The sequence below is a fragment of the Sapajus apella genome, unplaced genomic scaffold (genome assembly GCF_009761245.1).
Source record: "Sapajus apella isolate SASKATOON/1434 unplaced genomic scaffold, GSC_monkey_1.0 scaffold133, whole genome shotgun sequence".
Classification (NCBI taxonomy): Eukaryota; Metazoa; Chordata; class Mammalia; order Primates; family Cebidae; genus Sapajus; species Sapajus apella.
Genome location: NW_022437073.1, coordinates 890,000 through 906,460, shown reverse-complemented (window position 1 = coordinate 906,460; position 16,461 = coordinate 890,000). Strand labels below are relative to the sequence as shown.

At 38.5% G+C, this 16,461-nt stretch overlaps 1 protein-coding gene across 9 annotated transcripts in view; it reads right to left on the bottom strand.

Annotated features, from left to right (window-relative positions):
* The window catches only part of CDC14A (cell division cycle 14A), a 183,884-nt gene that overhangs the window by 71,463 nt on the left and 95,960 nt on the right, over positions 1-16,461 (bottom strand). For 8 of the 9 annotated variants that reach the window (XM_032262938.1, XM_032262941.1, XM_032262946.1 and 5 more), the window contains 2 exons: positions 7,854-7,941; positions 255-485 (listed from right to left, as the gene is read on the bottom strand). In XM_032262938.1, coding sequence (XP_032118829.1) covers positions 255-485; positions 7,854-7,941 — 319 coding nt within the window. The remainder of the gene's footprint in view (positions 1-254; positions 486-7,853; positions 7,942-16,461) is intronic. The other variant, XM_032262945.1, reaches the window with a different exon arrangement.

Below are 16,461 nucleotides of genomic sequence, written 5' to 3'. Positions count from 1 at the left end.
AGCTTCTCAAACTCTACCCAAAAACTTAAAATGCAAAAACAAACAAAAAAATAAAAAAAAAAAAAAAAAAAATTCCCAACTTAAAAAAAAAAAAAAAGAAGCGGTTACTAAAATGAGCTTGTGTCCCAGTTGTCTGAAATTACAAACCTCACTGTTTTCTAAGACACTAAACAGGTTTCGTTTTATGTTATTTGCTCTTTTTTTGGCCCGCCCTTCCATAAGCGCAGACACCACCACCAAGGCCTTGCACACACCTTTGCAGTGAACGGCGATGGCCCCTTCGGTGTTCTCACAGATGTTCAGGAACCTTCGCACGATGTTGTCACTGGGTGTGCTGCCATCTATGAAGAAGAGGTCATAGTGCTCGAAGCCAGCGTCTGTGAAGCGTTTTGCTTCATAAATCTTTTTGTTCAGCCTCACGACTGCAGTCACATTATGCTTTTTGAAATAAGGAAAGTAGGCTTCAGGGGCGTGAAGAGGATAACCTAAAGGAAGAAAGGAGCAGTAAGCAAAAGGCATGCATTACATCTTCCATAGCACAGAAATACAAAACCCTCAACAATGAAGTATATACATCTCAACAAAGCTTGTGGGGAAAGCGTGTTGCGTGAGAGAAAAGGTCATGGCAGGCTCCCAAAAGCATCAGGCTGCGTAACTGTAAGCACCATAGGAGGTTAAAAAGAAAACTTCTTGAAGTACCGAAGTACGACATTCAAGTTCAAGCTCCCAACTTCTAGGATTCGAATCCTAGGAGCACACTCTTCCCACTCCCAAAACAAAGGCATTCTTGAAGTACTCAAATGTGCACAGAAGACCTAGAATCGTTCTTGGTGACTTTATTCTCCCTTGAGCGTTATTCTCCATTTGACAAATATTTTTCAACTACAGTTAAAGCTTTTTTGCCGTATGTATAGTTTTAATTTGTAGTACAATGCCCTGCAAAAGCAATTATTATTAAGCATCTACTCTGTACAAGTCACAATTGCATATCATTTCAAATTCTCAAAACCATCTCTTAAGAATGCCTAACATAGAAAAATAAAAATAAATAAATAAATAAGAAAAAGAAAAAAAAAAAACACATACACACACACACACAAAAGAATGCCTAATTCCATTTACCAGATTAAGAAACTAAAAGAGGGTGTTTTGGGGAGATACTGGTCAAAGAAAACAAAATTTCAGTTAGAAAGGAGTACGTCCCAGAGATCTATTGTACAACATGGTGACCATAATAACAATATATTATATACTTGAAAGTCATTTAGAAAGCAGAATTTAAGTCTTCTCACCACAAAGAAATGATAAATTTGTGAATACATAAGTAAAACTTGACTTAGCCATTCTACAATGTATACATATTTCAAAACACGCTGTACACCATATATAATCTTTATTTATCAGTTAAAATATAAATATTTTTAAGTTAAAAATGAAACTAAAAAACTAACTTTCGTGGACATTTCCTTTTTTTGAGGGAGGAGGATGCTCTTGTCTTTAAACCCCCTTTGGTTTTTGAGTGGCTCCAGCATCGTGTGAGTGTTCCTGGGAGCCATACGGTGAGCTGCGTTACAGACCTAGCCTTGGCCAATCAGCCAAGGCAACCAGTGGGGGCTTTGACCTTCGCAGGCCTTGCTTGGCTGCTCCAAGGGTTAAAGGGACTAATTTCCCAGCCCACTAATGGCCACATCTGTAACCCATTCAGGATTCACTGATCCCTGACATACCAGCTGAGTGAAATGATCTCATTTGGAATCCATTCATGACGGTCGGTTCCAGGGGTGGCAGCAGCCAGCAAAGTGAACCAGACTGTTTCTGCGCCATGTCCTTGGCTGCATTTCCCACAGCCTTGGATCCCTGTTATGCTAGTCAGCTCTCAGCTCCAAGCCAACTCTCTTATGCTCTGTCACAGTGGGACTGGGGTCCATATACTTCCTACATTTCCCAGACTACCTTTCTGTCTGGCTTCCTATTGGTTGTAAAAATGGGAGGCACTGAAGGGCAACCTGAGAGGAGGAAGGAACAACTTCCTGTGCTCCTGGCAACATCAATTCAGCAGCAGAAAACAGGAGCAGCCAGAACCCCCAGCTTACTTTGGCTCTCATGCCACCATCCTGCCACACTCACCTCTGAGGCTGGAGCCCTCATGGTCTCCACTCTTCAACCCCCGAATCCAAACACCAGCTTGTGGCATCCCCATTAGAGGTCAGAGCACCAGCATGTGGCTCCTCCTCAGAGCTCCCAGGTTCTGCTAACTCCACTTTTGTCCCTTTCGTCCCCCCAGCCTTAAAGGTACTAGCTGTTTTGTCCAACATATTCTGGTTTCTTCCGTGTTGCCTTTTTACTTTCTAGTCTTTTTTGAAACAAATTCCTTGTATTAAATTCTCTCTGTTTGAAATGCCTCGTGTGGTTCCCATTTTCCCACTTGGGTCCTGTTCACCTTTTAGGCCTAGTTCTCCAGCCTTCTCTTAAAGTCTATAAGCTACCCAACATATTCTGAAAACTGCCTTTTACCAGAGTTGGTTCTGCTGCCTGAAACCAACAGCCCTAACTGGTACACTTGGCCAGGGACACACAAAGGATGAAGGCAGAATTGAAAGGCAGGCCCGATTAATCCACAGTTCAGATATGTGATTTTGCGGACCATGTCACTTTTGAGCAAACAGGTAATACAGAGCTTATTGAAAATCTTCTGTGTAGAAACAATAACTTGAGAAAACATGCTTTTCTAACTGCAAAAATCAAGTCTGTTTCCCTAGTTGGTTTACTTGCTCAAATTATTTCCCTGAAACAGATTTATAGCCTAAAGCAAAAACTAACTGTAGCTGGCATTAAGAAATAACGGTTTTTCTATCATGTGAGGTATGGGAGGGAGAAGGGTTCACAAACACATGGGAAGCCTGCCCTGGGTGTGGCGGGATGGTGAGAGCTTCTGTCCCCGGGTTGCTAGCATACCTGGGACCTCTATGACAGTACCTGTCACACATTGTGTTAGCAATTGTTTCAGTGCCTTTCCTCTTCCTCCCTGCAACAAAGGCTGCAAGAATCTCTTTTCATATATGAATTTCCATCAGGAGTAAATGGCAGCATAGCTAATTTGCCTAAATAGACTATTAAGAGAAACGATGTATATTTTTTGAGAAAAAAACACTGGACAGAAATTGTCCAAATATGGCAACAGGGAACTGAAATAACAAGAACAATAACTGCACCTAACATATATGAAGCACTAACTATGTGCTAGCCGCTATGCTAAGTGCTTTATGTGGATTATCTCATTAAAACTTGCAATTACTCAATTTCTGGTGCCTGGAAAAGCTAACTGGCCCACACACATACAAATAGTAAGAGGCAGAGCCAGTATTTCAATCCTGGCAGTCAAATTCCAATACCTGTGCTGGGACTAACTTCAGATAAGATTCAACTTGATTCTGTTAAGACTCCAAATAAGAGAACATGATATGAACATGAGGTGTTAGAGTTGGTGAGCAGGTTTTACAAAAATCCTTAAAACTGTTTAGAATAAATTATAATGAACAATGGAAATGTCCTATGACCTGTGAACAACAGTTTGTGGCTGTCACAGATGTAGGTGGATGCTTTTTGTGAGAGACTGATTTTAGCAATGTGTATAATGTGCAGACCCAGAGCTGACGGAGCCTTCATCCGACCCTTACTCCCTCTGGCCACAAGATGGTATGCTGGCATCACTGAACTGCAACACAGTCCGGGAGTTGAGCTGACCAAACACATGAACAGGCTATCGGAGTCAAAAGAGATTTTAAAATTCATCTCTTCCCAGGCCCTCATTTTAATGTTGGAAAACTGAAGAATAGCAGAGTTGAATGACTAGCCCCCTCAGTCATTACTAAAAGCAAAAACTGCAAAATGAGCAGTCAAATGCAGAAAAGACATAAAATCTGTTGATTAGGCTAGCTAATGACAAAAATGTAACCATAATACCTGCTGTCTTATAAACGCCTATTATGTGTGCCTGATTCTGTGCAAGGCACTTCATATAACATCTCTAATCCTCACTAGGTGCCTGCAATGAGCATCATAGTTCTCTTACTGTGAAATACAAGAAAACTGATGCTCAGAGAAGCTGTGGAACTCAATGAAGTTCACACAGCCAATAAGAAATGGAGCCAGGCTTCAACCTGCCCAGGCTCTTTACTAAATAGGACACTGGGCTTCTCTCATTAAATGAGCAGGCTGATGCCTCCAGTTGTTGGGATTCTCAGTCTAAAGCTATCTTTCTGTGTGTGCGTGTTTAAATAGAAATGACAGTGACAAGAGACATTTTTTACAGAAAATCTGAAATCCAAAATATCTGTTTCATTCTGCTATTATCCATCATTTATCAATTCAAAATTGTTTAACAAAAAAAAAAAAGTAGGGCTCTTCTCTTCCCCACTGTCAAAACAATGTGAATCAAAATGGCTAAAAGAAACTCCTAGTGTTCCCTGTTGACACACACACTTAAGATTCTTAGAATACATTCTGCCCAGATCCCAAGATTTTACAGCTTCCTTTAGCTGCCTCCTAGCAACAGCTATTTGATCATTTCTTTAAAGCCTCAGCTCTTCTACTAAATAGCCCCTAAAATGACTTTCTGCCTCCTCAGAAAAACACAGGCTTCTCAAGGCAAAAAAAAAAAAAAGTTATCACGATGTCACTGTAATTGGATCAGGTTTATTAAGTCCATCAGAAAATTATTTTCTCAACTTCAAAAAGTATTTACAAAGTTAAAGCCCTTTACAAAAAAAAAAAAAAAATATATATATATATATATATACACATATATATAGTGAAGCTTCTAGTGAATATCAGATCTTAAAATGAAAATTCCAGTAAAATAGCAATATTTTACCAATGGTAGCCCTAAATGAAATTGTTCTAGGCATCATAAAAGCTGACAATGGTGAGAAAACTGTACTTTCAGATGTTTTTATGTCAATAAGAGAGGACAGAATATATGCATAGAATAAAATATGCATATAGAGCAATACCTTAAAGTGATTATCTCTTGATTATATAATGTTTTTAGAGAGTTTTACTCTTTATATTGCTTAAATTTTCTAGATTGAGCATGTACATCCTCTATGATAACATTTAAAAGAACACAGAATTCAGAATTAACTAGACAAATGTTCGAATCCACATACCAACCACTACTGGCCTATGAACCTGGACAAGTTAGGTAATTCCTATAGGCCTCCAGCTTCTCTTCCATAAAATAAACACCACCTGCTTCAGGGGGTGGTTCTGATCATGAAACAGATGATGTGTGTACAAGAGGTTTAGCACCGTTCCAGGCAGGTAAGCAAATGGTGGCTACAATTTTTCCCCATATTGAATATGGGACCAAAAAGATGTTTTTAATTTTTTTGATATTTAAAAATTATTATACAAAATATGCATATTCTTTTATCTAATGACTCTAACAATTTAGAGAAGAAACTAAAGCTGCAAAAAGATGTATGAATATGTATGCCAACCACAGCAGTTTTTAAAAAGTGAAAAACTCTTCATCTGATTAAATAGATGGTGAAATGAAAAAAGAATAAGTGAAAAACAACTTAGATCTCATTCAAAAATAAATTAACAGGCTGGGCTCAGTGGCTTAAACCTATAATCCTAGTGCTTTGTGAGGCAAGAGGATCGCATGAGGCCAGGAGTTCAAGACCAGCCTGGGCAACATAAAGAGACCTCATCTCTATTAAAAATTAAAAAAAAAAAAAAAAATCAGCCAGGTGTGGTGGAGCATGCCCTGTACTCCCAGGTACTCTGGAGGCTGAGGGAGGAGGATCACTTGAGGACAGGAGTTCAAGGTTGCAATGAGCTATGATCACACCATTGCACTCCAGTTTGGGCAACAAAGCAAGAGCCTGTCTCTAAAAAAACAAAACCAAAAATAAATTAACACAATATGGTACAGTCATATGGTAGAATAATATGCAATGCAGTCGTGGAAAATAATAACATGGATCTATATTTACCGCTACAGAAAGAAGTCTATGATATGTTAAGTGAAGAAATCTGGCTATAAGATTGTAATTATGTTACGATCCTACTTTTGCTTAAAAAATTTTTTTAATGCACGTATGCATAGAATATACAGTGTTCTATATATGTAAAAACATTTTAAATGGCTTTTAAAATTACACCTCTCAATTTCTCATTAAGAAAATGCAGTCAAACATATGAATCACAAATGTGAAAGTCTTTCAACTTTGCCAAACAAATACCCAACAACAAAACTACAACTGAAAAAATATTCCTCCTAACATTTCCCGGGCCTGAGTCAGATAATTTTGCACAGAAAGCAGATTTAGTCAATCTTATTTTGAAAGGCCAAATGTCAGAAAGCAGCTTCCTCAGGTTATCAACATGTAATTCCTAACAACCCAAAATGACAGAGGTTAATTATTGAATGTCCAGACCAGAGAATATTCTTTAGCAAGCTTATAAGTGAGAAGATCAAATTCTGGCTTCACCATAGAGGTGTCCTGTTAGTGAGCTTAACTCTCTAGACCTGGACTGCCCATCCGCACAGTTAAACCATGATTCATGATTCAAGCAGAGTTCCCTATTAGATAAGTCACAGGTGTAAAATGATAAGCATATTTATGAAAGCTCAAATTATAAAAATTAAATGCATGAATAACAACAATATACAATGAAACTACATTTTATGAAATGGTGATTAAAGAAAAAAAAAAATTTTAAGAGACAGGGTTTTGCTATGTTGCCCAGGCTGGTCTTAAACTCCTGGCCTCAAGCAATCCTCCCACCTCAGCCTTCCAAAGTGCTGGGATTGCAGGCACATGCCACCATGCCTAACTGAAGAATAAATCTAGACCAGAGGTTTCAAGTTGGGTTCCCTCAGAACACTGGTATTCCACCTCTATGATCAGATAAAGAGCCAAAAAAAAAAAAAAAAGCTATTCTGTTCATGGTTATTTTTCAACCACTGTTGTTTTAATTACTTGTCTTCTAGGGAATGTTAGTAGATAGAAAAAATTTGTAAGTACAAAAGTACAAAGTAAGTATTAATGGGAAAACTTGCACAGCTGATCATGTTTCATTCAAAAGGTTTATTTTTTGTTTTGCTTTTATTTTTTTCCTAAATATGTATGCCCAAGGCAATAAATATGCTGCAAATAAGTAGTTTAATTACTGTCAGCTAGAAAATTGTACCTAGTTGTCAAAACGGAACTAAGTATATCAGTGCAGTGGCAATGTTAAGGAGCCCTCCTCTGATTTGGAGTACCAGTTCTGCCTATTACTTTGTGACCCTGGGCAAATTCCCTACTAATAAGGCTCAATTTACTCCTCTCTAAAATGGAGATAACAATATCTGTATCTCATAGAGTTGTGTTGAGTGTTAAAAGAGATAATGCTTTGATTTGTGTAACTAGCACCTACGTATTCAATAAACGACACATTGTCTTCATCATCATTATTCAACACGCTGTTACCCAAAGAATACCTCAATGTGTAGCACTCTACCAACAAATAAATCTGAGAACCACTGAAAGAAACAGCAATCTGCTTATGGGTTTGACCAGTTTGTTTCTCAGATTCTTCTCTAATAATTGGGGGTCAGGTAAAGTGAACATCTGATTTACGGCAAGCTAAAAATTTGTTAGTTCTAAAACAGTGATTATAGCTCCGCCTACTGGAAGTACAATGTTTAACACACTAGCTACTGGTGTTTAATTTTTAAAATTATGAATAAATATTCTTTGGAGAATACTATCAAAGAAAATAATTATCTGAGGAAGTTAAGAAACTCAGAAAGGCGAATCAAAATAAATGTTTGGATGGCAAAGGAAAGAAAAACCTACCATTTTCAATTTTGCTTTTAGGATGTGGTCCACTAAATGCTAAAAATTTTCCTGGAACAATCCAGTTGAAGTCACCATTTTCAACTCGCTGGCAGAATTTTGTGAGAAAAGAGAAGAAAAACATTTTATAATTCTTATACAATTTAGGATACCCTTACAAATAAAACTGCTTTTCACTCTTACTACTAGACTAATTAGACATATATGTAGGCAAATGCGGCTTAAAATAAAAACATGCACCTGATTCTCAAAATGCTATTTAGGTATTCACTTTACAAAAACTTGTGTCTAGACCACATGAAACATTTAGAAACTTTCATTTACAATAGAGGTATTTTGCATAAAATGTTTGTCTCCTGGCCACTGTGCAAAGAAATGAAATGAAAACAAACATCGTTTGTCCTGGCAATAAATAAAGGAAAATAAGAGAAAATGGGAAATATGAACACTTTCCATAAATGTAGTAAACCTATTTTAAACAATGAAAAAAAATCTGCAAATATCAAGCTCACGATGAATACACTTCCAATTTTTTTTCCTGTTTTTATAGGGCTGATATCTCTTTTGAATGGCAATTTTTAGATGGGGAAATGGCAAGAGGCAGGAGGGAGGGATATTGGCTCATCTGTTCCACAAACCAGAGTCAGCCAAACTGTGCTGTAGGGGATAAAAAGAGTCAGGCAAGTGACATACAGAGGCAGGGGCTCCTCTAGAGTCAGGTGCTCCTCCACTCTAGCTAATGAGGCACCTTGCAGGAAAGCCGACTAAATACAGCTGATCTTCCAACTGAACTTCCATGTGAAATCTGTTTTTAACATGTTGACTTTTAAAATTAAGTCATTAACTCCTATGAAACCAAATAAAGCATGCCCGTTGGCTGACGTGAGGACCAGTTATCAGCCTCTAGTCTATACACGCTAAGATATCCTCAGAAAAGGCTTAAAGACCAAGAAAGGGGCCAAGCACCTTCCCATGGCTCCATCATCTTCCCCATTTTCTTCCCTTCCCCATGTGCCTCTGAACCATGGGACACTGGGGCACAAGTAAAGTTACCCAAAATTTTGCAGACATTGGGAGGCATAAGTGCAATGCATCATAAAATATATCTATCTCCTCTTAACTTATGCTGTCTTTACTCCCCCCACCCACTCCTACCCTTGCCCTCCTCATCTCCATTCTCAGGAAAGGGAAGCAATGTAGTTCTCTGCACTGGTCCATCCACTACTTATCCATATAAAAAGCTTTCTTCCCCCATTATATGGCAAGGACCGCAATAGTACAAAACTGAGCCAAATATAGAGTCTGTACTCTACCATAAGAACACAATAAATATTTGTTAAATAAATTGGAACATGGCCTTTAAAAAAAACTGGAGCCACTACTTTAATTACTTACATTACCCATTATCATTTCCGTGAAAATCAAAACTTGGCTATAAAACAAAATTGTCGTTTTTAAAATGCAGATATTTCTTCCCAGTTATAAAAAGTTATATGTAAAACTGTGCATCACATTTATAAACATCTGAACTGCATTTAATCTAGTTGTAATAAACGTAATATCTCCAAAATGCTCTAAGTAAAATCTAAGAGACCCTGAGTGTTATGAATGCACACATGAAGTTAAACCTCAAGCATAGCTTCTATTTATAACGACTTAAATAAAGAATCTAATTATGGCAATTAAACGTTTGCTAGTTTAAATAAAAGTCTCAAATTGATGATCCAATATCCCTCAAGTAATTATTAATCTTAAAACAGTATTTGAAAATTCAAGAATAAAAGTACTCTCTAATCATCAAGAGACTAAAACCAATTCTTTATGAACAGTAAAAGAAAACAGGTTTCTATGGTCACTATTTCTGTATCCCTGACCACCAACCAAGTATGCTAGATAAATACACTGTGCTATATCTGCTTATTTGGAGTACAGAAATCCATTTGGTTAAACAGCAACCTTTTATAATTAATCATATGGAGAGAGGCAAGGGGCTTCCTAAGATACATTCATTCATTCACAGAACCAAAAGAATATGTGTGCAAATCTTCCTACCCAAAAAGATAAACAGTAGATAATATTCAGCACCCAGGTTAAGGTTGATGGAATAAAATTAATAAGAATAATAAAAATGGAAAAAAATTAATAAGAAAGTTACAGTTTTTAATTGACCTAATATAAGCTCACCTTGGTAGTCTTCCAAAGTTAATATTTGTGCCTTTGTTCATAGTGAATCATACAAATGTCAATGTTTATCCATAATAAAATACTTTTTATGACACAAATCGGTTTTTCTAATTAAACACACACATACACTTCAAAGAAATCTAGATCAGATAGGAACTTAAGGTACTTTCCAACCCTACCACATTTTGTAAACAAATATCTAAGCAAGGATGAGGCAAGAGTATGATTTCACCACTTCTCACCTAAAGCCTACTACCTACCAAATACTATGAAAAAAAAACCAGAGATGTTCTTCACTATAAGAAAAACCCAAAATAAAAAATCTGAATTCCTGAAACTGACACATTTAGGTGTTGTTATTCACTGTGGCATAGGATTCTCCAGTCTACAGAAGATTCACAGCTTTCTTTTGAATAGCTCACTCTCTTAGTGCATTCAAAATATAATTTGACTAAAAGACATAAATTTTTACAATTTCTTTTTTTTTTTTTTTTCTTGGAGACAGAGTCTCGCTCTGTCACCCTGGCTGGAGTGCCATGGTGCAATCTCAGCTCACTGCAACCTCCACCTCATGGGTTCAGGCGATTCTCCTGCTTTAGCATACCGAGTAGCTGGGATTACAGGCACACGACACCATGCTCGAGTAATTTTTTTGTATTTTTAGTAGAGACGGGGTTTCACTATGTTGGCCAGGCTGGTCTCGAACTCCTGATCGCATAATCCACCCACCTCAGCCTCCCAAAGTGCTGGGATTACAAGCATGAACCACCACGCCTGGCCAGCTTTTACAATTTCTAAGAAATACATCTGTGATTCTATAGTAATGGTCACAGATATATTTTTCAGTCCAAACACTGAAAACTATTTGACCTTTTTACTACTATAATAAACCTACAGTAAGATAGAAAAGATAGTCTTTGAGGTTGACAATTACAAGATTGATTTCCTTTATCAACAGATGTGTTTTCTAGGAAAACAGGGAAAAGCAGTTTTGAAATGCAATTCAACATTCATTTAAACATTTGCTGAGCCTTTATTATATATGAAGGACTGTAAATTGGTATCATACATAAAATAATAAAAATAATTCTCTGTGCTTTTATGGAGTCTGAAGGCAAGTGGGAATGACAAATAACAGTAACAAAAATGGCAGCAAATACATGGATACCACTGACTCTGTGTCAAGCTCTGCTGTATTCTATATAACTTACCTCATACTCATAGTAACCCTATGAGGTAGGTGTTATTCTCATCTCTGTTTTATCCATTAAAGAAAAAGTCACATTAAACTTTAAAAGTGTGATACTAGAAGTACATAAGAAGAATGGCAGTGGCACAAGGACTGTTTTGAAATTTAGTAAGGTATAACCACAATGCCTTTTTCAAATTCATTTAAAAATGCCTTCTTTGTATTTCCCTAACTTCTAAAACAACAAAATAGTGTTGACAGTATAGTTGTATCACATAAACACAACTATGCTGTAACAACGGGCACTTTATGAGCTTAAAGCAAAGTAAATATTTGAATCACTTGGCTTAAATTAAGTTGGCATGCCATCTGGCTTTAAATAACAAACTCTAGATTATTAATTTAGACTTGCTTTTGAGGGGGACGGTGCGGTGGAGGGAAAGAGGAGTGTCCCATGTGGATGACTGCTTCGCCTCTGCTAGCATCAGCTGCAGCAGGGAGACAGCAGGGTTGGAAAACATGTAGGGACCCATTCCAACAGTCCCTATCAGTGAACACCTCTGCTGATAAAACAGGATGAGGCAAAAATCCAGTGCACATTTGCAGATGCCACTCCAATGCTCAAGATGCAAAGATGATTTGGAGTCAGCAGCACATACATAGTTGCTGAAACTTGGAACTAGATGCACTCAATCATACAAAGTGTGTATAACCAGAAATCATGAGGGTCTAGAGAACCCCAGCATATCAGGGCGGGCAAAGGAAGAGAAAGGGCTTGCGAGGGAGGCTGAGAAAGATGATTAGCCATGGAGGGAGGAGAAATCCAAAAGACAGCACATTACAAATTAGGGAAGGAATGTGAAGTAGAGAGCGACCACAGAATAAACCAAGTAGGAAGAACAAGCATAGCAACTTGGCTTTTACAAACCCATGTTAGCAGGAACAGTTTCAGTAGAGGCCAGCCCATAATTAGTTAGAGACTCCTCTCTTAAGAAGTTTGGAGATAAAAGAAGGAAAAGATACCAAACAATTATTAAAGGGGAAGAAAAAAAAGCCATGGGGAATTGTTTAGGACAGGGTAGCTCTCAAAACATTTTATAGATTTAAGCAACATGACCTTTGAACCAGCACTGGGTATAACAAATACAGAAGCACTGGGTCCCCTCACTTTTGCAGTTGCAATGGCCAGGAAGTAATTTTGCTTCCTTAAACTTGAGGCTTTAGAGTGGTATAATCAACACCACCAGATGGTCACAGGAGAATGCTTCTTCTAATAGTTCTTCTATTCAAATCACCATGGGAGGCGCACTTCCATAACTGCTCCAGGTGGTGAGGACATGCCCACATACTTGCATTCTGGGCACTGCTTGACCTTGTCCTATGGCAGTCCCATATTTCCAGTTCTACAATCCACCAACATGTAGAGAAGGCAGACCAAGCAGCATCCAGATTACATTTTGGTTTGCTATACAAATTCTAATCCAAAGCAAAGTCCTGAAGCATCATAATTTCAGTGTTCAACCACACTGACTCCTGTTGTTGACCTGATGTGACTTGTTGAGACGTGAGGCCTAACAAACTTTACTGTTTCTCAAGGCAGGTGATAAAAAGCCATTGTTAGGACTCTATACCACCTGGTCAATCTGACAATTTACTTACACAGTGAAGGGTAACAGAGTCAACCTGGATAGTCCCTAGTCACGTATTAAACTAAATTGATGTCACATGCAGATCAGGTATTGGATCAAAATATCTAGCAATCTGTGTTGTAAATCACTGACTTAGAAACAAAAACCTCACTCTTGCAGAATAGATTGGCTGCTGATAAAAGAAAGGAACATCATTTGAAGAAGTTGTCTACCATGGTAAATTTGTCCCCTGGAATATTACTACAAAATCAGAATGGATTCTTAATTAACATGTTTTAGGCACTTTCCACTGAAAACAGATCATATGAAACATCTTGAAATGTGCTATCCTCTTGTTTTTAGTATTTATTCACACATTTTTTCATTAGTTCCTTCATTCGATAAATAATAACTGCCCACTATGAGCATACTGTGCTACTAGGTTACTTATTCAAACAAATAATAAGACAGTTCCTGCCCAAAAGTACCTGCAGATGTATAAACAGAGTATCACACAAGACTACGTGAGAAGAGCTTCCACAGGGCTGAGAAGGACTTAACAGTCAGCCATGTAAATACAGTGGACCAGAAGGAAGAGCTGACAGGCAGGAGGAGGGAGCAAGAACACACGCAAAAGCACAGAAGCCGCCACCTGGTAAGCTGCGTGGTTTTGGGTGTGGAGTGCGAATGGGAAAGGGCGAGGGTGGAGAGGAAGGACAAGCCCACGTCAGGAAGGGCCTTCCATGCCACAGTAAGGAGTCTGCATTTCCTCCACACCTTTAGTCAGTGTGGAGCCCATGAAGGACTTCAAACAGGGGAATGATGTAATCAGACTTAATTTTTAAAACCTATACCCTGATAGTCATGTGCAGCCTTGATCAAGGAGGCCCAAGACCCAAGAAAGACCTAATCCCAGGCACCAGAATGAACCCATGCTTTATCACAAACAGTTCCCAGATGGGCTATATTGCAATGTGGCTAAAATAATATGAAATCACCTTCTAGAATAGAAACGGTCTTTTCCCAAAAAAGCATCCTTTAGGTGAAGATAGCAATAATGATAACCTGTGAATTGCTTGAATGTCTCAGGAATAAAATAATCCACATTTCAGTCTGTTATGGATCAACGAGAAATTCTGTATCATAACTAATTTGATAAGCATAAAAATGGGGGTTTGGGGCAAGACTCAAATATGGCAACTTCTGCAGAATGAGGCACAAGAACACATGAATGACAAAACCAAAGGCTTTAATCCTACACATGGAGAGATGATATTACTGGTAGCCTCCTAAAAAAAAAAAAAAAAAAGAAATAGAAACACTGGGTCTAGCAAATATACGGTGCAAATAGTAGGCATTTAATATCTGTTCAACAAATGAACTGAAAAGTTATAAGAATGAGGCCATAAGGAGCATGGTGTGGCCACTTGTCTCTCAAAAACAATTGTTCATTGCACACAATTATTTCTCTAAAGCAAAGCTTCCTAACCAGTGTGACCAGAATGGAGCTGCCTGGGCAGACTAGGGCAGCCAGAGTCCTCAGGCCAGTTGCCAACAGCTATGAGCTATAATCACAGGGTGTTGGGCAAATATTATCATTTTTTCCATGTGCCATAATGAAAAAACAAAAGGAAGCCCTGTGCAGTGACTCTGTTGTCAAGGCAGTCATAGTGCCTCTGTCATCAGGCATGCAGGCCAAGCGCGGCTCTAACTTCTGTCATGACAATGGTAAAGAAGTGGCCTGGCTTTATTCACATTTAAAAGTACAGGATCAAGGCCACAATAGCTTGATATTCTGGAAAATATCCTCGTAATTTGGTTTTTCACACACAAAAATGGAGTGCCTTGTGGCAGGGGGAAGATAATGGCAGCTAGAAAATAGCTCAAGAAAAAAGTCAAAGTACTATCTCAGTTTTGAAGTCGCTTTTGAACTTTTAGCTCCACCTAATCCCCAAATAGATCTTTAAGGAGGCTCCTTGAAATTGCATGGGGTGAGTTTTGAATGGGGTAACAAATATAAGCCACATGATGAGGCACCCCCAATGCTGCCAGTGAAGCACTATTTCTCTGCATTTCTTCCCCCAAAGCCAACCCTAAGAACAGGGCACTCCTACTGAATCACATTTCCATCATCAAACTTGGCCGGCCTTCTGGAAAACAGTGGAAAGCCCTTGGGAGACGCAAAATTACAAACTAAAGACATAACTTCAAATAGTCTCTGATAAATAATAACTGCTTCACAGTGCATCATAAATGATCGCTGGCGTCTGGGCAATGTCTTGCTTGGTAAAGACAGCTACCCCCAAAAACAAAAGAAAGCTAACTAAAGGTAGACTCTGTTTATGGGTGCCACTTCCAGGCCTTATAAGCAGAGTATCAGCCTACACTAGCATTAACCACTAAACTTTACTATGGGAGAGCACAGTTCCTCACATACCTACAGGTACATCATTTAATTGAATGTTCAAGTTCTTTCATCTTCATTATTTTTTCCTAGGACAAAAGGTCCTTTTATTTTTCTGAACTAGATTTGAAATGGCTAGCTTTCAAAGGAGGAAAAGTTCTCATGGCTCTCAAGGTATGTATTCTTTAGAATACATTAAGCAATCTGTTGGAGAAGTATAAATGTTTTGACACTGATTCCTAGAGGAAGCTTTTGCACCACTGTCTCACAGTTACTTTTCTGGACCCTCCCAGCAGAGCTGCCCAAATTTCATGTCTGACCGGGGCAAATGTGAGGAACTGCACATTTCCACAACAGCTTGGTAAAGGACCTGGAAAAGACCACAGTTTGGAGGACACTTTTGCAAGATGGAGGCCAACGCCTGGTGGTGTTTATCAATACTTAATACAACGGGCCATTTGCAAGTCACACAAAAATAAAGCAAAAGCCTGAGGTATCTCACCTCGAACTTTCTAAACAGAACAGGGCTTAGAAATTAACTCTCATGTGAACAACAGATCACATGAAGGAAGCAAGGAGATGTGACCTGGGCTTCATGTCACACTGATGGACTATGACAGTACATGGGCTAGCCTGTCCTTGCAGAATTCATACTCTAGCCACATGTGGCTACGATGCACTTGAAATGTGGCTAGTATAAATGAAGATATGCTATAGTATAAAATGCACACTGGAGGCCAGGCATAGTGGCTCACACCTGCAATCCCAGGACTTTGGAAGGAAAGGTGGGCAGATTGCTTGAGCCCAGGAGTTTGAGACCAGCCTGGGCAACACGGCGAAACCCCATGTCTACAAAAAATACAAAAATTAGCAGGGCATGGTGGCGCACACCTGTGGTCCCAGCTACTCAGGAGGCTGAGGTGGCAGGATGGCTTGAGTCCAGGGGGTCGAGGCTACAGTGAGCCTAGATTGCACCACCGCACTCCAGCCTCGGTGACAGAGCAAGACGCTGTCTCAAAAAAAAAAGATAATAAATAAAATAAACTACACACTGGGCTTCCAAGACTTTATTCAAAAAAATGTAAAATACATACATCACTAATAATTTCTATTTTGCTTACATGTTAAATGCTATTTTAGATATATTAGTAAATACACAAACAATATATTTACAACAAGTTAAATGTATTATTAAAACTAATT